This window comes from Anopheles nili, chromosome 2 (genome assembly GCF_943737925.1).
Source record: "Anopheles nili chromosome 2, idAnoNiliSN_F5_01, whole genome shotgun sequence".
Taxonomy (NCBI): Eukaryota; Metazoa; Arthropoda; class Insecta; order Diptera; family Culicidae; genus Anopheles; species Anopheles nili.
In genome coordinates, this window is record NC_071291.1 from 33,400,417 (window position 1) to 33,423,467 (window position 23,051).

At 47.9% G+C, this 23,051-nt stretch overlaps 1 protein-coding gene across 1 annotated transcript in view; it reads left to right on the forward strand.

Annotated features, from left to right (window-relative positions):
• The first annotated feature begins 1,607 nt into the window (after positions 1–1,607).
• The window catches only part of LOC128732041 (low-density lipoprotein receptor 2-like), a 55,028-nt gene continuing 33,584 nt past the window's right edge, over positions 1,608–23,051 (forward strand). The window contains exons 1-2 of the mRNA XM_053825203.1: positions 1,608–1,716; positions 6,254–6,376. Of these exons, the coding sequence (XP_053681178.1) occupies positions 1,623–1,716; positions 6,254–6,376 (217 nt within the window). The 5' untranslated portion in view covers positions 1,608–1,622. The remainder of the gene's footprint in view (positions 1,717–6,253; positions 6,377–23,051) is intronic.

Consider the following 23,051-nt stretch of genomic DNA (forward strand, 5'->3'; position numbering starts at 1 on the left):
ATGCAGATCCGCAGGAAAATGTATCTCTTTCGTTCCATCCGTCAGTGGCAAGGGTTTTTTTTCGGTGCCAATTTAACATCCTCCCAGTAAAACGAGAGTTGCAATTGATTCCCTGCTTCCGTGGCCGTAACCGACAGCCGTAAAATTTATAAAATGCAATAAGTAAACCGCTCTGGTCAGCTCTCGCTTCCGTCGCCACTTCAAACGCCATGGTAAATATTATATTTACCAATCCTCCGTGCTGAAACGTTAGCGTGTGTACACATCCTTCGACCCAGGCGAGTCGGAGTGAGATGGTCTACGGTGAGATGTGCGTGTCCCGTCTGATGTAAGCTCGTTAATAACTCGCGCCAATTTGTCAGCTACGAAGTGACAATTTGCCACCATTATTGCGAGAACGTGCACTTGACACACGATGCTCTGCTGTTTGCGGTTTGGTTGGACTTTCAAATCGATTTCGGTGCGGTTTTAACAACCACCGCGAAGGGGAGTCGCTACCGGGGAGTGCGTCAAATGAACGCAGCGAATTAATATCCTACCGGGAGCAGGTCCTCTCGGAGGGGTTCTAGAAAATCTTTATCGGCATGTAGTTCAACAGCTCGCTGAAAACGCTGGCTGAAACCAACCTGAGTTGCAACCAATCACTACTGCAGGCTCGAGCCGTGTACGGAGAACTGCAAATTGACTGCAATTAGTTTCTGGGAATGTGCAATTAGTTTAAAATAATCCGGCTACATTATGTTGGAACAGGATAAATGCATGTTTCAACAGTTGTTGCGTTGTTTCAAATTCAGTATCAAGTTGTAATCAATTAGTCAAATGAACCTTTAAATGATCATGGTTTAAATATACTGATACACGACAATTACAAACACAAGCTCGCGTGCTACAAATAATCAGCACAGTCGTGTTATTGAAAAAAAAAAGATCCTTTTTGCCCAACATTATCGCTCGCTTTCTACCGGGAACAGCATTTCCTGACACTCACTTCCGATTTTCGGTCGATTTTTTCTTCCGCAGAGAGTGCCTGCCCGCCGGAAAAATTCCGCTGCAAGAACGGTAGATGCATCCTGAAACGCTGGCAGTGTGACGGTGAGAAGGACTGCGCCGATGGGTCGGATGAGGATGCAGAAAAATGCCGTAAGTAGAGAACCACCACCAGCATCGCTAGCGATCGTGGAATCGGTGGAGATCAGCCATCGAAAAACGCAGCCACACAATCGGTGCCCGGAAAAGCCATCATGGTTTTCCTTCGTCACAATCAAAAACCATACCCGATTTAGTTCAATTTACGCACCAAAACCAAAACCCCTCTTTCTGTTCTCTTTACTCGCTGCAACCATTCACTGCGCTTGCTTCACGAGTATGCATTGTCTATCCTCTAGCTCGGTAGAACAATCTTTTTTTTTTTCTCCCGTGTATGATTTTGTAAATGTTGCCTTTGGTTGCGGTTAGCAGGTTTTCGTTGCATTTTTCCTCTTCGTGGTAGCGTTCGTAGACATTAATTCGCTAACTAGCCCGGTGTGGGAATTGTTGACCTTATTTTCGTGTGGTTTTGGTGCCTAATATTTTACCCTCAACACCTCGGCAATGTAGTTGTTAAAACCTGCCCAACGAACGAGATGCTTTGCAAGAGCGCCGACCGCTGCGTTCCCAAGACGTGGCGTTGCGATGGTGACGCGGACTGTCCCGACGGTTCGGATGAGCAGAATTGTGGTAAGTTTTCAATGGTCCGGGGGCGATCCAAACCAGCGCCATCCAAAACAGGTCCACAAAACGTTTCGATGTTGGCTTTTCGGTCCCCCCCCAAAAACGGGGCTCGACTACGAAGCCGCACCACACACACACACAGACAACATCGTCAATCAGCAAGAAGGTACGAAGGAAACAGGAAATCACCCGCAAAATCCCGCCCCGGATCATCCCGTTAGTAACGCGAGCTGACGTCTGCACGGTCCCGTGGGCTTCGAACGGGCTTTGGAACACACGCAACGGCCGTCCATGCGCTTCATGCCAGCTTATCCCACATCATCGCCGTTACGTACATTGCACGCACCGCATTTTCCGACAAATTGATGGAGATCAATATCCGACGCCCGGAAACGCCCGCCCGGAGAAGGGGCTCACGCGAGCACACGCGCACCATCGTCGTGCGTCTTTGCTTAGCTTAAATCACGATCATGACCGTCCTCAAATGTTCCGACACAAGCACCGGCGGCAAGTGCGAGGGATTTAGATGCTTCCCAGGACCCGAGCGGTCCGTCGTATCTGTGAAGCGCATAAATCTTGTGAATCGTCTCCTTGTGCGGTTCGTTGCGGGTGTGACGTTTATTTTACGCACGCCTGGCTGCTACCTGCGTGCCCGGGAACTATTCCTGTACCGATAACAACCCCCCCACGGGTAAGGGTCGATCGGTTAAAATTCTACCACACCATGCGCAAAAATCCCAACTTTCGCTTCCGGAAAAAGGAACCCTTAAGCCAACCTTTTGGACTACAGCATCCGACCCGAAGGTGGTGAAGGTGGCTATGACTCGTTTTTTTTTTCAGCCACCCTTCTTCGCTTACACTCCTTCCATTGGATAGTCGACGGCAATTTACCGGATGACCTTTTCCGGTAACTCCCTTCGCCAACTATCGCTTCGGGACCAAAGGGAACCCCCTAAATCGGTCAGTTGATTCGGTTCGCCGGCACGGTGACGGTACCATGAGCTAATCCATCCGGAATTTTCACACCTTTCTACCATTTCCGTGTGCGGAATTAACACCGGATGTAGCGTGGGACATTTCCCGAATCCTGCCGAATCCAAAAAAAAAAGAGAGCAACGTTGTTCAACACGCGCACAGAGGATGTGTACGTGTTGTGCTGCTGCAAAACGAAACGCTGCATTCATTCGTTCCGACTTTTCGTGACCGCAACCACGACGTTCTCAGGCTCATGCTCGAAAACGTTCGGCCGCTCGGTGGTTAGCAAGGAGCAGGAAATGCAATGAACCATCCAACTGCAACATCCCCGGCACCGGCAACGACGGTTGGTGAAGGAAAATAACTTTTAATGATGGCATGTTTCATGATTATGCTTATTATATTTACACCAGGCACAGCGTGCTGCACCCACAGCCACCCGTGCATCGGGCCAAAAGGGCTTCCGGGAAGGTTGTGGCGTGATTTTGTTTGCAAGCGGCCGGAAACCGAATCGAAGGTTAAACAACCGCAAAAGGCCGATGCCACCGATGGGGGACTAAATGAAACATTTTGCGCTCGACCGTAGGCGGCACGGGCCAAGCATCCTTTTAGTCCCTAGTTAAGCGCCATTTTCCCATCTTACGATCCGGACAAAAGAGTCATGCTGTAAAGTCGTAAAAACTGCCAACAGCTAGCAACCGTGTTCGTCTCCTATTCGCCGTTATTCGTCGTCCCAACTCGCGCGAGATGCTATGCGATAAGATGGTGAAACCTGGGGTTTGCCTAGCGTAGAGCAACGTACGCAGCAACGTCGACTGATGCTAGATTTTCGGTGCTAAAGCGCGCGCACACGCCCAAGGCGGGTTGTAAAACCCCCGGTTGGGTCATCTAAATGGCGATCCTTTTGCGTTCTCGCGTGGGCGCTCTCTCGTTCGCGTCCGCACAATCGATGTAAAGCAACCGCTTTTCCCGCACCACACCAGCATGCCGGGCGTGCTGGACGTTGGATGATAAAATTCCTTCCGGGTTTCTTAACCGGTGCTCTAGCTTTTCTTTTCATGCTTGGTCCCGTGCAGGTTTCATTTTACTTCTTTTTTTTTTTGTTTCATAATGGCCGCTCAAAAGGACGCGATCGAGCGTGGCGATGGAACATTTTAAAAGTTTGCCCCGGTTAATTCATCCGGCGACGGTTTGGTGCGTCCGGCCAGCAAGCCGCCATCGTCGTCGTTGTCGTCGTCGTTGTCCGGTCACCATGATAGCGGCAACAGACGGTCAGCAATAATGGGCCGCGAGTGGGGGATTTTCGTCCTTTCTCGTGTCCTGAACCGCCGTGGGGAAGCGCGACCCTTCGTTGACCGCGCGAGGCCGCTGTTGCCGCAGGCCGCCCTGGCTGGGTATTTGTTGATGGCTCGACATTTTTATGGTTTGTAATTAAAGTTTGAACCAACAACCGCGCCCGAAGGCCGGCAAGCGCTGAAAGTGGTAAATGGGGCTCGCTTTTCGTCTTTCTTCTCGGCTGTACTTTTAATGACGGAACACAGATTGTTGAGGCTTTCCTTGCCGCGTGGATCGGTGGCGGTTTTTCAGCTCAGATGTTGATGATTATGAAACGTACGACCGTACTTGATTTACGGTGCTGCTTTTCAAGCGCATGCTGCTGTACTTTTTTTGTGCATAAACGGTGAAACAAATGCATGGTGGCAATTTGTACGATATCCTTTATGATGTTTATTTGCTTTGTTTTTTTTTCTTCTTCGATTATCCCTCTGAAATGTGCCACCAGCAGGATGCGTCTTTTGATCTTTGTTGAAGGAGTTGCCCTCCGTCTATGAAAGCTTGAAGAATCTTCTACTTAACCACGTAGCGTTCTGTTCATTGTTATTCTGATAGCTAAATGTATCCTAAGCTTGATTCCATCCATTTAGTAGTCAACCAATAGCAATCTAGCAATTAGACTTCCTCTTCTGACTAAACTATGAATGATGCTATAAGGATCTTTTTTGTCAACCCTTTGCTTTATGCATGCCTTGTGCTACAACTTCCTTGAATGCACTGGTAGAAAACCACTGTCACAGAACATGCATAACCAACAGATAAGCTGCACACACGAAAAGATCTGACATACTTTAGTTCGTACAAGTGTGTTGATCTTATCCGGCGTCAATTCTGCAGCACGCAACGGATACGATTCTCTTAAATAAGTTAGCAATCGTCAGGATCAAATGTTTTCATTTACTGCCGCTTCGTACACATACCAATTCTAGCTAGACTCATGCAACAACCACAGCAAACGCACCGACAACTGCATCGAGGCTGCACACAGGATCTTCACCGTATCATTTATTCAAATCAGTTCAATTATTCAGCGTTCTGTAGTGAGATTAAAGATATTCTCGAACCGAACAGATAGCGTCGGCACGATAAAGGTACGTTCGTGGATGCGTGTCGCCCGTCATCATGCTGCGTAATATGCCCTGCCACATGACTTCTTCGAAATTCAGTTACACAAATTCATTTCTGTAATTGTCACATCCGACTAATAGAGTAACACTCATTCATCGTAAACACAACATTTTCATAAAAGATGAGAACGATGCTGTAAACACAAGCGATCCAACTCTTTTTCATAATGAAATTTACTGATAAAACACATATGGATGCTTGAAAATGCGAAGCCCTACGGCTCTTGAGTCTATATGGAATTCAATTAAACCAAACGGTAGTGTAGTTTTACGGAATAATGTGTACCTGTTCGATTTTCATGATTTGCCGTGTATTCGTGTTGATTTACATGCCTTGTGTATCGAGTAATCTTGCTGTAATCAATGCTCACTGCTCACCAATCACGCCTACGTCAAATTCAAAGAACGCGTTACACTGCGTTTTTGTGTAATGAATTCTTTGATGTACATTTTTTCATGTTTTATTCGGTTGGTAGTGTTTTCCTGTCGTGTTGGATGTTCTTTTTATCTCCATACTTTTCGAGAAATTGCGTGTGTTGTTTATTTTTCTTCACAAAAACTCATTTAGATTAAACATAGCTTTAATACAAGCCATAGAATGCGTTGCTTGTTGCTTTTAATTAACATACGCCCGCTTATTATTTACTATAATCTCCGGTTTATTCATGCATGCTTTAAACACTTCCATCTGCATTCAACCTCAACCCTTTCTGCCCTTGTTTTCACATTAACCATTTTTTCAAAACTTAATTCTTCATTTTTCCCCTTCAATTAACTCCTCTTCCACAAGCCATTCCGGCCGCCGATCACATCATTTTACCAGCCAAAATGCAGGTTTTTTTTGTGCTGTTGAAGTTCGTCAGCCCTGCTCTTTTTCGCATACGATGCGTTATTTTAATTACATTAACGGGGCTCCATAACATAAAATACTAATTGGGTGTTTCATTTCTCACTGCCCCGTATCTTCAATCCTCGAACCCGCATCACACCCTGACTCCCCGAAATCACCATAACCATGACGCAACCGACTTGGATCGGGTTGGAAAATGTGTATAATACGACGGTACGAACGATCGGGCCAACGATACGCACCGCTGGAACCACAGAAAGCAAAGTATGCTCGTCGGAGGAATTTACGTGTCGCAGCGGAACCGGAAACTGCATCCCGCTGGGCTGGATGTGCGACCAAAATCGCGACTGTGCCGACGGATCCGATGAAGTGTCCTGCAGTGAGTACAATTTCTTTTTCATGCTTCCAGCAGATTCCAGCCATTTACGTGTCGAGTTTCCCCGGCCACTGTTCGCCCAGAACGTGGTGCACCCACGCAAATAGAGCATGAGCCGGGGGTAGTTTGGTCTGTCAAATAAATTTATTAAGTAACACCACTCTCCTGGTGCACGTATATAGGGCCCATAATGCACTCCCACAGCATGGTGCTGTTATCTCTCGGTTCCGCTCGCACTTTGGCAGCCGGTTGTAATCAAATTAAAAATAAGGTAATTGTATTCCGCATTAAATCAATCACGCCACTGCTGGGAGACCGCTATCGAATGGTGTCACGTGTCGTTCAGCAGGAGCCCAATGTGCTAGTATGAAAACTCCCTTTCACTGCTGGGGGAAAAAAAGGAAGCAGCAATTAAAGCAAGAGACGTGTATGTGTAAAGCTCAACGAGAAATCGATCGATACTTTGCATGGTGCGAAAGATAATTTAATTGAACGGGGAAGCTATAAGTTCGTCGTTCTGTTGCGCAGCGAGAGTGCTTTGAATTGTGCGCCTATGAACTCCTCCAATCAATTCTATTCTCGGGCACTCCTTCGATGGTTCCATCCCTCAACAAAAGGGATCCAACAATGGACCCTCCGGTCAGCAGGACGAATGCCTATGGCAGGATCTATTGCCTGCTGGTGTGCCAGCAGGCCAAACCGACGGTCCGAGTGGGCCCAGCGACATCGCGCCCGTACGTGATTGGAAACTAAAAATCTCATTTACTAACCGGGGCAAACCTCTTCCACTTACAGCCCGGGCTGGCCGTTTGCGAGCCTCCGATGGTCAATCGCGTGTATTAGTCGAAATGACATCGCCAAAACAACGCCTGCTGCATCCCCGATTCGGTCGTGATCGTCTGACCGGGGCGGACGGTCGTTTGATTGCGACTGATTGAGAGCGTTTCGTTGATGAAGTCGCATCGGTGCGGGTTTTCTCGAACCCGTCCGTTGGGGTTTGGACAGCAGCTAACTGGTTGGCCTTTCGAGGCAGTTTTTGGGACCGAATCGGCGTCCCCGAGGCTCGTTAGCCTGGCTCATTACCAGAATTGGGGTAGCCTGGTGATGGGATAATTTTCCGACGAAATGCTCCTGGTGCCCTCGGACGGGTTTTGGGTTCGGCAAATTAATCACTGGGCGCATCTGCCAGCTGAACCCACTCGTAAACCTGCACGAAGGGCTGATGTCGCCGTTACTTAGCTCGGGCTCGATGAGGCAGCTGCGGCCTTGCTAATCAGTGTAAAAGTGTTAACAATGCGCAAACATCACGATCCAATCTGAACCGATCGAGTCACCGTCTCGTGACCGATGGAGGTGATGATTCGCACTCCCCAGAAGAATTACTGATTGAACAATCCCTCTCTGAATGGTTGTAACCGAATCGTGGATAAACCGCGTGCGCCAGAGTTATAGCTTCTAATTGCGATAAGCCGAGGCCGGCTAATGCTTTCATATTTCCAACGCGTCCGGATAAATTTCATATTTTTTGCAACTTTTTAGAGTATATGGATGTACGCAACGAATTTATGGCTTGCAATTAAACCTTAACGGCATAAAACGACCCCGCAATGTAGGTCCAGCCGGATTGACCTCGTTAATTGCTGTTCTACAGCCAACCCTGTGGGTTCAAGAGCTTGCGTTTGATCTCGGATGGCCGTAGCAACGTTTAATTATGTTATTCAATTTCTGCTCACCACTGAGACCCATTTCGGAGTAACATGTGAAGCAGGATTGAATGTGCCGTGTGTTATCGTTAAGTGTTGTTGGGTGTGGGCTGCGGTTGCATACTGCTTTGAAACGTGAGACGCCTGGAGTCATGTAAGTTAAGCCGTCTGTGAAAGAGCCACCCACCGACACACATTTTATTGACAGCTTTTAATAGCTCATCATCTACCCATCACCACAGTGTGCCAGGAGTGTTGGTGAATCGTGACATTCTGCTCCACCGCAGTCGAGGGTTTTTAACCGTCGATTGTGCGTCAAACCATCAAAACGATCGAGTGCATATTGTTTCAAGTGCTTGCACGCCATCTTTGGTTTTCCATTACAATTCAACAACTATCATTACCGAATGCGGTGTGACTCAACAGCATTGCTTTTGGGTTTCTCTTCAAGAGGGGATAAAATGAGTTTATAAAGCAAGCATAATAACATAAATAGGGCTTGATGTAATTGTGTCGTTTGAGGCGCCCTGGGATTAAGCATTGCAATATCTCATTTGCCACGCTACCTTAGAGCAATTCGTTGGAAACTCTGACAAGCGGTTACGCGCCTTCCTGTAATCAGACCCCGACCGGTTACAGAATAATTCCAAAACAAGATCTAACGCGCAACCTCATTGCTGGCTCGCTATGGGTGGTTCGCGGTAACGAAAGGTCAGTTTCAATTTGCAGAACATAATCCTCATGATGAGAGGAGCACGTTAAACCGTTTTGGTGTCCCTTTTGCGATGAGTTGATTGAGTTTTATTTGGGTTGCGTTTTCTTTTTTTTTTGTTACCGCTTGATCGTGTTTTTTTTTTCTTTCACTCGTCCAGCGGCCATTTTAGGTGAGGGGACGACGACCTATAGCCAATTCGTTTCTGGGGGCATAAATCCTTTGTCATGCTAATTAACTCGCTCTCCACCCAGCGCCCATCCCGGAAGAAGAGCATGATTTATGGAACTGACCGTCGGATCCGGCTCGCGAATGGTGGCTTTCACGGTGTCGCGCCTTCACGGCGAGATTAAGGACGTGCTCCCAGCCTGATAGGCCGCCGTTTTGTCCTGCTCTTATTTTTATGCGAGGGAAAAGTTCCTTCCCTCGGCGTACGGGAGGCGACGCGTTTCGAGATAAAGTGTTCCAGTGGGGAAGCTCTCAAGCGCGCCGTTTCCGTCGTCAAAGGCATGAGCCCGGGCATGAAAATGAGGATCGTAATCTTTCGCCATCAAAATGGCACCGCGATGTACGGACGCCAATGGGGAGCTTACGGTGAGGAATCAGCTGTGGCTTAGGCGTAAGATGAGCCGCCCTGAAATCGTAACTGTCAGGCCTGCAAAGCGGCCGTGGGCGGCCGTCATCGACACCATCGCGCCGTGGAGCCACCGTGGGATTGCTTTCCGGCCATAAAAGTAATGAAAAGTCATAAATTTTAAAATTTTCATATTAATGACCCCATAAAAATGTGCGCCAACTCGCTCACTCGCTGCTCGCTTTGGCACACGAAAGCGGCATTACCCGTGGGTATCCGTGGAGCCGCCCATGGAAGCCAACGTTTTGCGCTTTAGGGTGTGCCGTTCTGTGAGTTGGGTTGATTTGTTGAAGTCACCTGACAGGTGAAATGTTCAAAAACAATTCTTCTCGCGCATCGTCACCGGCGGCAGCATCTCATACGCCATTCACCGTTCGCCATGGGGCACACCGACAGCGACCCATCGAACCACACCCAACCAGCGAAGAAGGTGCTCGTGAAGATGATATAACAGACCTATAAACGGCGCAAATTGTTTTCGCATGCCTAAACCCGTGCCCGTGGTGAAGTCGACGACACCATGGTGCCTGAACGGCCGACTGCAACCGGACGGGGATGGGTATGACAAAAAAAAAGTGGAGGAAAAGGATGGTTATGAAAAATGTATGCGCCGTTTCCTCGAGCTTCAGCCACTCGCATACACACGGAAGGACACTGGAAGCTTGGAACCCAACGGACGCTTGGCAAGCAAACAGAGCGCACACGATGGAGCCGACACAGGGCGCCGAATTCAGCGTTCGAGATAGTGCGGATGAAAAACGGCAACCCGACAGATTCCGGGCATGTGTGCGCTTGTGTGTATCTGCCTACGGGCACAGGACCCCTGAAAGACAATATTTCGTATTCAGTCCGCGAGCTGAAGGAACATGCCGTCGGAAAGATGAGCGACCCTGCGAGCCGATGCCGATGGGAAGCGATGAAGTTGAATGCAGAATATGAAACCCGAACGAATATTGGGTTGTGCAATTTTCAGTCCCACACAGTGTCACACCTTCACCGTGGTGGTGTGGCCCACGCCAGATGGTACCATCGAATTCACAGCCTGCACACGGCTGCTGACGGTTCGTCCTGTATGCACTCGGTTCCGCAAGTATCAGCATACGGCGACCCGTATTAATATATCATTCATATCACACTCGCACGCGTTCCTGTCGCCGGCGGTGCTGCGGCGTTTTCTGCCAAGGGAGCACCTGTGAAACTCAGCTCCGTTTGTCTGACGAAGGGCTTTAGGGAGCTGAGAATGTGGGCACTTCTCAAGATGCAAGTGAATGATCAGACAGGGAGCGAGGAGAAAAAGCGATTCTAAAACACGCGCGATGCACATGCACTCGTTTCCCGTTCGTTTGTTACGGGGACAAAGGAAAATAATGGATCAAGCTGCGCTCTTGACCCACGGTTTCGTATTGACCGAACCGGCGGTATGCTGCGCCTGTGAGGTATGCAAAGTTTATCGTACGAAAACTGTCCGCCTGAGAGTCAGGCAACTGTTATCTCGTTTTATTAATGTTGTTGACTTACTTTTCGTGCACAAAGTATTGGGCTGTTCAAAATGCGTCTTTCTTTGTACCGTCCATAAATTCTTTCCGGCTGTATAAACTCGCATGGACCTCTTTCTGGTTGGGTGGGATCATTTGGGAATAGAAAAGTTTTACATGGAGCGAAGGTTACCGGAAATGGCAGAGCTTTTTTCCCCTTTATCTTTCACTCAACTATTGCTATTAAGAGAGACAGTCATAGCATCCGTGTGATAGTTCGAATAGAATCAGTGGAAATTTGTGACATATTTGCATTGTTCAAAGTGGCTTGTAGCATATCACCATGATGAAAACATCCGCATTGAAAAGTACGATTTGTTTCGCTTAATTTGTGTGCTATGATGGAATTTGTAGAAAGTCTACTGAGCATAAACCCCCTGCACAAAAAAGCGGTGTAATGAACCGAGCCGAACCCATATCAACTTCCGTCGAATGAGCACGTGCATGAAGCCTTTAAAAAGAACCAGTTTATGTTTGCTATCGAGAATCCGCATCAATTTTTTTTTTCCATTACGGTAACTCAAATCTTTTATCCCTCTTACCTGTAAGCACTCAGGATACGAAGTATATCCTTGCTTTTGTGCTTACCCATTCGGTGTGCATGTTCAAAACCCCATGGGCAAAATCCAGTCCAATGCTTCTTCAGCGAGTGCGCTTCTTAGCGTCAGAATTACCGAATGGCTTCTACGACTCGTACAAAATTTATTTCCACCTACCACGCACTCTACCAGGTTCGTGTACCTGTTGCTTGACACACTGAACGCTTTGAGTCGTACCTTCCCTATCCAAGCTGTAGCTCACGAGTGATTTTTCATTTACCTAATTGAGCCCACGATCGACCAGAACTAGTAGGCCGTCGCTGGTTGCTCATTTAAAATGCTTTCCTTTTTACCTCACTCATTCAGCTATGCCTTTTAGGCGAACAAGCCCCAACTGTGATGCTATGAGCTTTTTTCAACATTGAAAAGCTTCATATCGGTGGGTGGAAAGAACGACCGGCTGGCGGTGGTGTGGTGGGGTAATTGGCACCAAACACGTTCGTTCGTTATTTGTTTGAGTGAGTAGCAAAGCAGTTGCGAAAAAAAAAACAAAAATGTATCCATACAACACGTCAGAGACAGGAACGTCGATCGATGGCGGTTGTGTACATTTAGCGATTGCTATCGGCCGATAAATCTCCCCGAGATGTTATCTAACAAAACGGGATCCAGATTATCCGTGTACGCTGCACGGGCACGTGCTTTTTCTTCTCCACCATTCTTTCACAAAGCTTTGTCGTGTTTGCAAAGTCCTGCAAGGCTCGCAACACCCAAAAGTGGGTGCGATTGCACCGTACGAACAAAACCGAGCCAGCACAACAACTCATTAACGTCGCTCGGTTAGAATACTTTTTCGGATGCCTCAAAGATTTGCACAGCTCCCGGAACGACGTGTTCGGAATTGTGAACGCTCGGGTGGGGCGAACCTTGCGCAGGAATCTCAATTTCTTTTTGCCTCCCCAGGTGCCACATCCGTCAAAATTATCTCAGCATAAACACCCGCGTTCCTTTCCGGTTGGTTTGCGTACCGAACCGTACCAACCCGTACGTGTGGTTTATGTGTGTGTTTGTGTGTGAGAGTTGGGTCGAGGGCCATGAAAGTTTGTTGTGTGTGCCCCGACCTGCCATTCCCTGGTTTGCTTCTCTATGCAGATAATCGCTCCAACGCGTGAGCATACCGTAGGGAGCCTCGAGCGCAAAAGGTGTAAGATCCTTTTCCCAGCACCAGCGAAAGCGCCCCTATCACGGGTCGTCCTCGAGCCCACCACCTCGCCCACCTACCACCAAAAGGCTTACCCATGTCGGGCCAACTCTTTCGCCTATTGGCTAACCGGAACGGCCCGGTACCATGATCTGGCAAGAATAATGATGAACTGTGTGTGGTCTCGTGCCGAGAATGTAATGAGCAAACAAGATTACTCGGCTGCCAGCCAGCCGTCTAGCGGTGCGTCCATACGTCCTGGTCAAACTCTCCGCTATCCTTTGCACCATTCCTCGGGCGTTCCATTGCCCAAGGACCCGTGACGGGCCGAGGGAGCAGGGCACAGTGCCATACCATGCATTCCGAACGACGGCAGGTGACTTCATGGACGTGAAAACTTCGGCCCCAAAAACACATCGCACGGTGAGGATTTATGGTACGCCGGTGCATGATGATCCGGGCCAAATTAAATGTGGGGCTAACTTCATCAAAGCGCCGACCGGTCAATTGAGCCCCTTCGGGGACGTGGCCAGGAAGCCAGAGTTCGCCCCGAAGGCCAAGTGAAAAAGCCACCATTTTGGGCCAGCTGTCAAGTGCATTTTCCGGCATGGTGCTCGCTCTCTCGCTCTCTCTCTCTCTCTCTCTCTCTCTCTCTCTCTCTCGTTCTCGTTCTCGTTCGACAACGCGACGGTCACGGTTCGGTTCGGTGCTCTCCATCATGAACAGGTTGGATAGGTACGGTATGTGGACGATTTTATACGCCCACCGGACGTAAAATCGAACTCCAATCACTCGAGATCGTTCAGATTCGGTGTTGCTGCCGGGTGCCGGTAGAAAATCCTCTTTCCTCCCACTCAAACCTGTGAGCTTTTCCGATTTTAGCATGCTCCGTGTGCGAGGACGAGCCATTGGCATTGATTCTTCGTGTTTTTTTCTTCTTCCTGAGTTTGCCACCACCGATGGTGTCAGGGTGTAGAGAAAGTTTTTCTCTTTTTTTTTCTCTCTCTCTCTCTCTACCTTTGACATCCCAACAGTTGCCAAAAAACAGGACGAAGTTTGGCATCAAATTAAAACTTTCGAGCTCTCGTGGCGCGTTACGACGCGCGTGTGAACAGCCGGACATGGGCCGCTGTTCCTATGCATCGGCTACATTAGTTTTGAATTACTCATCTCGTGCCGGTGGACGTATTATTTTCGTTTTTGGTTTTTCGGCTTATTTTCTACCACTCACCGCGTAGATCCGATACGGGGTGCTACTGGTCCGTCGTATCACCGCAAACCCATGGCTTGCAGAAGGCAGCCAATATCAAAAGGCCGAAAAAAAAGCATGCCTGTAGGAGGAAATTTAAATTACGTTTGACACTGCCCACCGTCCAGCAGTGGTGCGTCGTACCGGCCCTCGTTGTGCATTGACTGCGTGGTCAACTTGTTGGCTACAGCGGGTCGAGAACGTCGAAAACCTCCCCGGGGTTCCGTGTTCGTCCACAACGCCCGCACAAGTTACTTTAAAATAAAAAAAATCGAGAAAACACGTCCTGGCTGCCCTCAACCAGTTGAGCTGGTCCACCGTGCTGCCGTGGGTTTGTGGAAAAGTTGGGCCTTTCCACCAGCCATCGCTAGCCATCGGTTCTGTTTTATGTTATTTTATGAGCAACTTTCACGGTACATCATCAAAGCACGACGGGCACGATTGGTTGATTGGGCTGCTATAATCTTGGCAAGTTTTCTAATTTCCTTCTGCGAAGTATAATAAGTTTCCAACAATGGCAAGGATTCCGATGAAGCTCGTGAACTTCACTTGTGAAAGAGACCCCAGTGTGTGTGTGCATCTTACGGCTTCGGGAAGTTCGAGCTTAGTTCGTCGGCTTCCAGCAGCTGTCATATTTTTGTGCGATTTCGTGCAGCTTCGAAGGTCTTACAAAATCCTTGGAAGAGAAAATCGCACTCCTAAAAAAGGTACGGGGTGCCATCGAAAAAACGGCTTGCTACGCGTAAACCGTAAAATTCATAATAAGAGATTATCATTCGCCACCAACCTGCCGACCTGCCGCTGGTTGGTTGCCGTGAAACAAATGATTTAATATTTTATCGCCCGCCGGAAGCGAACCGGAACTGTCCGTAACAGGCCACACCAAGCCATGCCACCCACGCAATCCGCGACTCACCACTGACAAATAGAGCGTATCAAGCTGATTTATAACATTTCACAGGCTTCATTTAGCGCGCAACAATGGGGGGAAGGAGGACACCCACGCCAGAGCAAATCCCTTCCGCGAAACATTCCAACGCGAAAAGTAAACCCGGTCTCTCTCCCTCCAGGACCTTCCGGTGCTTTTGCCGGGCTGGAGCTTAGGATTTCTCTGCCGTGGCGGGCGCGATTCCGATCATCAATCATCGATATTGCGTCGGGTTGGCGGCGACACACCTGAGGTCAAAATCCACCGACCAAGGGCTTCCTGGCGGAAGTCAAAACCCCACCGAAAGCCACTGCAGCAATGTCCATAGTCGTCGGGTCGGGTAGCTTCCTTCGAACCGCTCGATTCGAACCACCGATCGGAACGGAGCATTATATCGACGGATGCTTCGCTATTCGCCCGTGGCCATCAATCTTCCAAATCACCACGGAAAGGAATCCGATTTTCGGAAGATTCAATCGAACGAAACCACGAACGGCTAAGAAAAACCGGCCGATCGGGACTCTTCCGTGAAGGGTGGGTTTTCTCACCATGCGCGGCATTACCGGCGATTTTTCTCCTCGGCGAGTCTAATTGACTTCGCCTCCATACCGTCAACGGAATGGCCCTCGTGGCCACGGAGTAACTCGCTCGGAAGTTTCTAAAATTGCGGCCCAAGAAGAAAGCCAATTTAGCCACACCCCGTGGAACAGATTTCAACCCAATTGCTGCGGCAAAGGCGCTTCGAGAACCGCCCGCTCTCACAAAACCCCGACAGAGGCGGCGGTTGCGAAGCACAGGTATGAAAAATGGTTCGAACGGAGTGATTTATGGGTTCTCATTTTCCCCGCAGCGGTCAGGGCCCGCTCGGAACCGCGCTCACGGCTTTAGCAATCAGAGCTCGCGCTGGGTTTGCCCAACCGGAAACCACCCAACCACCACCGGAGGCCAGAACCGTTGCAAACAAGTGGCCGTCTCTTATCTCTTGCGCGCTGAGCAACGGAAACCTGGTGCCCGGTGCTGGAAGGGATAGCTCTTCGGGTTGCCGTTGCCAGGCCAAGGCTTCTTCAGGGGTGGGTAACCCACGCCACACCACAGGGTTGGGAAGTAAATCTTCATGAAAACACCGCCTCCGAGTGCGGGTTTGTCCACGGGCATAAGAAATCTCCATAAATTCTGGTGAATTGAAACAATTTATGATGACTTTTGGATTGCGGTTGTCGAGCCTGACGGGGTCTGTGATGCGCAAAAACCGCGGCAACGGGTTTTATTGCGGACGATCGCGTGCGAGACCGGTGGGGTGGTCCCTTCCCATGTGGTCCTGCCGGGCGCTTCGGTGTTGCTCTCGCGTGGCTAGATTTATCGCTCCTACTTACCGGTCGTGGCAAAACCGCTTTCCCGCGCGAGCTTTCAGGTGATTTTTATAGGTTCATTAGCCCGCCCGTCGGAGGTTACAGCAGCTGGCTGCCAGAGCGAGAGCGAGAAAGAGATAGGTAGAGAGAGAGAGAGAGAGAGAGAGAGAGAGAGAGCGAAACCATGCGGAAGAGTGAGAGAACAAAACAAATGGACGCTGATGGGCGTTGAGCGTCGTTTTCCATCAAACGGGCGGACCGATTGGGTGATCTACTCGCAACGATGGAGCATTCTTGTGGCCACTTCTGCTTCCCGGTTCAACGATCCACTAAATAGCTCAGCGGTGCCGCAACAACAATAGCCTTAATAGCACGTGGCATGGAAAACACTGCCACAAAGACCGCAGGATGGCGATTTCAAATCCGTCAAGATTAACCCTATTTTACGATAATGGAAATTCGCGTGGCACGTCCATTTCGCGAGCGCATACCCCGGAAAATCCCCGTCTATTGCGTTATCGTGTTCCGAATTCCCGGGATTGCCGGATTTAGAGCTAGCCTTCCCACCCACCCACCGAAGCCCAGGCTGCTGGGAAGCTGTTAATCCATTAACAGCTCACACACTGCGGTTTGTGAGTGTTTTTGCCGGCGACCAGCGGGAAAAGGCGCCACACATGTGTGCCATTTTCCGTGCCCGAGCTTTCCGGGTTCTGATCTCGTTCCGCGGGCGAATGTTTTAGTTAATTGCCCGTCGTGCAGCCTCGTGCTGATCCTTTTGAGCCCCCGACCAAGGGCGAAGGTTAAACTAGACCGGTCTGGTCTTTTCCCGGTCGCAAGATTTCAATAATCAAATCACCTCCCAGTCATGCCAATTTCGCCCCACACATCGTCCATTTTCCATCGGTAAACGAACCGGGATGGGCTGGCTCCCGATCCCGGTGGCGGGATTACGGGCCATAATGGAAAATCATCAATTAAAGTCAAAATTGGCTCGTGCTCGTCGGCTTTTCGATTAATGCCCACTGTCGAGCCCGTGGGAAAGTCCGACACGTTCGTCTGCATTTTCCCAGTGGCTTAGTGGCAGACGACTGTCGCAGCGATCGAGAAGAACGTGTGAGCTTAAAAGCCCGGTAGTCCGGGTGGACGTTTGGGACCGAGAAGAAAACAAAATCAAATTAGAACTTTCAAAGATCCGACGGACGGTCGGACAGGCTCCATTTCGGCTCGTGGGCTACGATCGGCCGTCGAACAATCGGTGAAACACACGCATCGGGAAACGGTCCACCCCACCCGATAAGGACACTAGGGTGTTTCGTACGGAATGCCGAGAACCAATTTCCACCGGTCGAACCGGTGTCTTGTCTTCGTAGACCTCGCCATCTACCGAGGCCGGTCTGGTCACCGGAGGGATGTTAATGTGGAACTTGTGGCCGAGTCTCGATCGAACCACCCGCATACGTGCGCCATTTGCAGCCGAAAGTCGTTTTCTTCACCTGCGGCTCGATCTGAGGCTAAGATGCGACGTGTGTGTGTGTGTGTGTGCGCGAAACGGTGCAAAACTTCCTACGCGATGCCGGTTGTGTGCACGCCACGCGCACGTGTTCGGCAACCCCAACGATTGCCTATTAATTTTTATTGTATTTATGGCCGCCATTATGATCCGGAATTCGATTTGCTCCCGATCGAGAACTGTCTCGAAAGCGTCCGAAGGCTTTGGCCGTCCGAAGTTTGTACTGCTGGTGTGGTGAGCACTTCGACCCGCCGGGCGTACTCTCACGTGCGTGGTCAGGGTCGTGGGCATGCTGATTGCCCGGAACCATTTGCCGTTTTGTGCATATTAGTGCAAAAATGGTTCACCGGTTCAGAATTCTGACATGTACCGGGCGCGTATTGGTCCCACGGTTCTCGGTCTCGTAATAAGACCCGAGCCACCTTTGGGGGGCCGTCGTGTGTCGGATAGAAATTCAATTTCTTCCACTTACGCCTCGATTAAGCTTCTCGGTAAGCTGCTGCTGCGGAGTAATGTGCGCTTGTTGGTGGTTGTGGTTTGAGACAGCGTATATGGCACGGTGCTCTGTGTCTCATTCGGAATGAAACGTGCTGAATAAACGTGGGTAAATGAGCGTGTCATTTCGTCTCTCTCGCGAAAGCTAATTATGCGAAGTGTTTATTTATTTCAACAGACATTACTCATTATCAACAGGTTCGGGTATCTTATCCGTAATGTGCTCATCTTCGCGAAAGGAAAAGAACGTTTTTCTTATTTTACGCCCACATCTATTCTTTTCCCCTGTGGTAGCTTTTTCTTAGTCTTCAATGCCTCAAGCGTCTCGGAAAAAAAGCATATGTTGTTCGTTGCTCGAAAAGCCCGAAGCAACATTTTCTCCCAACATCATTCAAATGGGGGGAGAAACTGTGAAAAAGGCGTCGTAAGTTGCGTTTTAAAGCACGACGGGACCAAGGTGCCATATAAAGTAAACTAACTTTACCGCCCCACTCGCAAGGAGCTTGCGTTGAGATGAAGTGGAAAATTGAATTAATAATTTGTAACGATAATTACACATAAGTGCATATTTCCAGTGGCTTAATGCCGCACGTCGTTTCGCGTATGGCCACCCCCGTACCGTTCCGCTTTAGTGCGCCATTCGCCTCGCGAATGAAGAGCCGTTTTGTGAGGCTCCATTTCACGGTGGGTTGTTTTCGCAGCGTGCCGAAGCGAGACCCTCAGCCCGAGCTGTCGCGGTTCGTCTGGTGATTGTTCGCTTCGCCTCGATAAGTCATCCCTCGACAGCCGCGCCTCGGGGTGGCAGTTAATTTTCTTCTTCTGGAAACAATTAAATTTTCCCATCCTTTCACTCGCCTCGCGGCACACTGGCGTAGCGCTCAGGCGCGTCTTCTCACGGGTTGAAACGCAAAACAAACGATTCGAGGGCAGCTGGTTGTTGAAGGATTATACGGCTAATTCCCGCGGTGCACACGCCCATTACTGATGAAACACGCCACTCATGACGGCACTCATTGTCATCTTGGGATCCCTTTTTTGATGCATTTCAGGCGGTCGCTTACACCGTCCGTGAGCTTACGATGGTGAGGTAAATTATGTTTGCGTTGATGAAATTGACTACACAAACACTTCACTCGTGACAAACGGCGGCATTGCAGACATTGAAATAGAATTAACTATGCTGTGTGATTCCGGCATTTAATCCGAGATCACAATAGTCCGTCAAAAGTACCAGGCGTCTCCATCGATGCGTATTGCTGTGAAAAAAAGGTGATTGCGAGGCGATCTAAACCATATTTGCTGTACTGATTTAGTGATGAGCGGCTCAATTCGATTCCTTGAATGGCAAGCTCGATTACTTGCGATTACCGAGAGCTTTCGAATCCGTTTGTTCGTCTGTGTACACCTCTGGTGGTCAAACGACGCAAGCATGAGCTGGAGCGAATTTTTGGAATCGATAGCATGAAACGGATGGAAAGAAAACAACACGGTACAGTGTGCTCTTTTGTCAACAACTATGGCCGCATTCTATTTCAGCCGTAGAGCCGACGATGCACTCAACGCTCAAGTCATCGTTTTTCGTGTACGGTGTAGTTGTTGAAATGCATGGATATGGAATGTTTCACCAATTGGCAAAAGGCACAAACATGCCTTGAACGAATTCTGTTCTATTGATGATGTTGTACAAGAAATCGATGATGGGGTCGGTAGAGAAAAAATGTACGATGATAAATAACAACGCAGAGCGGTTGGTTGGAAATGGACGGAGTTTAACCACCCACCTGGGCTGGGTGATCAGGCACTAAAGCAGATTAAATCGACCGCAAATTGGTCAATCTTCTGCTTTTCATTGGAACGATTTCAAAATCCTTTCCCAACCTCAACAGTAATCACGGCCTCTTTAGTTTTTCTTCCATCTCGCTTCAATAGCTGCCCAATGTTCAGTATAAAAATAAATATATATGCTTCAATGGAAATGCTTCGTTTCGCTCATTGATTCCGTATGTTGATTCAATTTTCATTTTTTTTCCAACAATCTTATGAGCTAGAAACTCTAAGTATTCATTATGCATCGTTACTGAACGGGATTTAATTCGAATTTATTTGTTAATTCGATACATCCGGTCATCAGTAGAATTAGGGCCAGGATAACTAAAGCTTGTTAGCTTTGTTACAAGCTACCAGTGCCAATGAAGTGGTGCACGACTGGGCAAATTCTTCTCTTCCTCGAATTTTCTCCCAATCGCGCTTTTACTCAATCATCCAATGCGTAGTGTGTTTGGTTGCAGAATCATTTTGAGCCTGAAAATGGGCAAAAGTTTCGATGAAGCGCATGAGTGCTCTAGTTTCCGCTCTACATATTTTTACCAAATCCAAATCGAATTAGGCAGCTAATCGATGCGGAAAAGGCTGATACGAAGAAATCGCTCCGGCTGAGTGGTTGCTCTGAATGATTCCAATGAAATGCCATTCATAGGATATGGTTCCGTCGAAAGGAAAAACGTATTGCCCGTGGAATGATAACTTTGAATAGATTTTGAAGGGCGAACTATGCATGTCCATAAAATTTCAAAGAAAATCCAAGACATTGCGCAACGCTTTAGCCTCGCATTTAGAAGAGGAGAACTATGAATAATTCTTCAAATTACGCTGTGGCATGCGTCACATGTGTCGTAGTGGATGGATATGATTTCTATGAGATTCCTTCATAGTTGTGTAGTATGAACATTTAAACATTGGACGATTCATTTGCAAACGTATGAAAATTTGCTGAAAACGATGCTGCATATAACATTATATCAGTCAGTCAAGAGCCATTCCGCGAAGGTACTTCATTTTGCCGTACACAGGCACTACTCCGAATACGAGCGCATATTGAACGAACAGAAAATGAAAGATCAGTACAAATATGTATTCAAACCCAAGCACAACTGGCTCCACCTGTACAGCTAGCATAACTGTGTTTGTATGTGCCATTTGTTGCCAGTTTATTTTCAAATGGAACGCCAATCGAAATATGTACACTGCATTGCTGGAATGGAGATCTCAATTGGTGCCAATGCGGAAAACTGCAATCCAGCTCTGATGAACGAGCATCGATGTGCTACGCTGCCGTTGTAGTGTTTTAAGCGCATGCAAATAAAACAAAATAGCTCACACAAACATAGCATGTGAAGTAAAAAAGAGTCTGGTGCAAAACGACATATCACACTGCAATCTAAACATTCCTTTGCGTTGCAATTTAAATTTATTATTACAATTTTAATTTTTTTAAACGAATGTATTTAAAATCAATTTGCAATGTTTTGATGGCTGTTTGTTCGCTTCAATCGCCATGCTACTAAAAAATAAAAGTAAAATAGTACTACTGACATGCACTATAAATGCTCCAAGTGAAATTGTATGATTCAAACGCCCCAAAGAACCAACTGTGTAAAACGCGACATTCCCCTTATCGCATGCGGTATCGCCACGTACAAGCACGGATTAATCCTCTTTCCTATCGAGAGGTCCACCGCTGCAACAGATGCAGAATATAAATGTATCGAGGTGCGTGTAAGTGTGTTTTTTTTACGTTTACAAGTTTTTTGCATATTCTACGGCTCTTCCACTTTTGTCCATCCGCTCAATGACAACGTGTGGTATTCACCTACCGCGTGTTACTGATGCGAATAACGCAACAACGGTAGAAACACGCCGGAGCCTATCGATTCGTCAAACACTTTGAAATGAAAATGCTATAGATACAACAGATCTCTCGGGTTTGCGTATGGTGAGCTAAAGTAACACATTTCTCGTTAGTCTATTCAAACCGCATTCGCTATCGGCTGTAAAATATTGCCTTCGTTTGATGCGGAATGAACCAATCAAGCTTATTCACTCACCCTGTCAGTTTTGGAAAAGTTCACTAAAGCCCATTCAGGCTTTTGAGCAATGACGGCTATTGTCAATCGATTCCGATTTTGAAACAGATCCTCCAACGTGTATCGTATCATCATCTTACTGAGAATATCACTCTAGCAGTAACTAAAATACATGTGATGCATCTCAGCACCATGTTAGTCACTTTCCAGGGATTATTTTGACACATGCTCACGTCCGCCGGACTGCTCTTTTCATTTCCTGCATCAGCTAATGGCTTGCGGTATTTGAAATATGAATTAAACGGTTCCAATCTCACAGATTGACAAAGAGCTGCCTACGGTGAGAATCTTTAGCAACAGAAACTTAGCTAGCATGCATAGATTGCTGCCAGCGCGATGGATAATGGAAAATACCGGCACGAAAGTAATTTATCATAGAGCATTTCATAGTTTGCAAAAGAATGGCTGCGTGTGCAAGAGTGAAAGGGTTTGCCAGGGACGACTTCGGTGTCATATTTTGCCACCGAACCATCCTACTTTTGTCACAGTGTGATATATCACAATTTAACTTGGAGGGGCGGAATTCATTATTCATGACTTTCATAAACAATCAGCATCCGACCTTTAGAGGCCCTGAGTGTTGTCCCATTTGCATGGGAATGGGTCCCGTTCATCGTGTTGTCTAATCGGAATCGGCTCTAGAGCAGAGCAATTCCCGGTGAGATACATTATGAGATTACGCATCTTCGAAATGAGCGAAACCTTTTATGGCTACCTGGTAACAGTTTTTTGATCTAAAAACATTGAATATAATGAAACCGCGATTAAATGTGAGCAATAACAATTTCGTAAAGCTTTTGTTAATGGTTAAAAAGGTTACAAAAACGCACCCATCGGGTTAATTGAAACCTATAAAAGTAGTTTCTCTTGTAAAACCTGTCGTTTTTCATTTCACTAGTC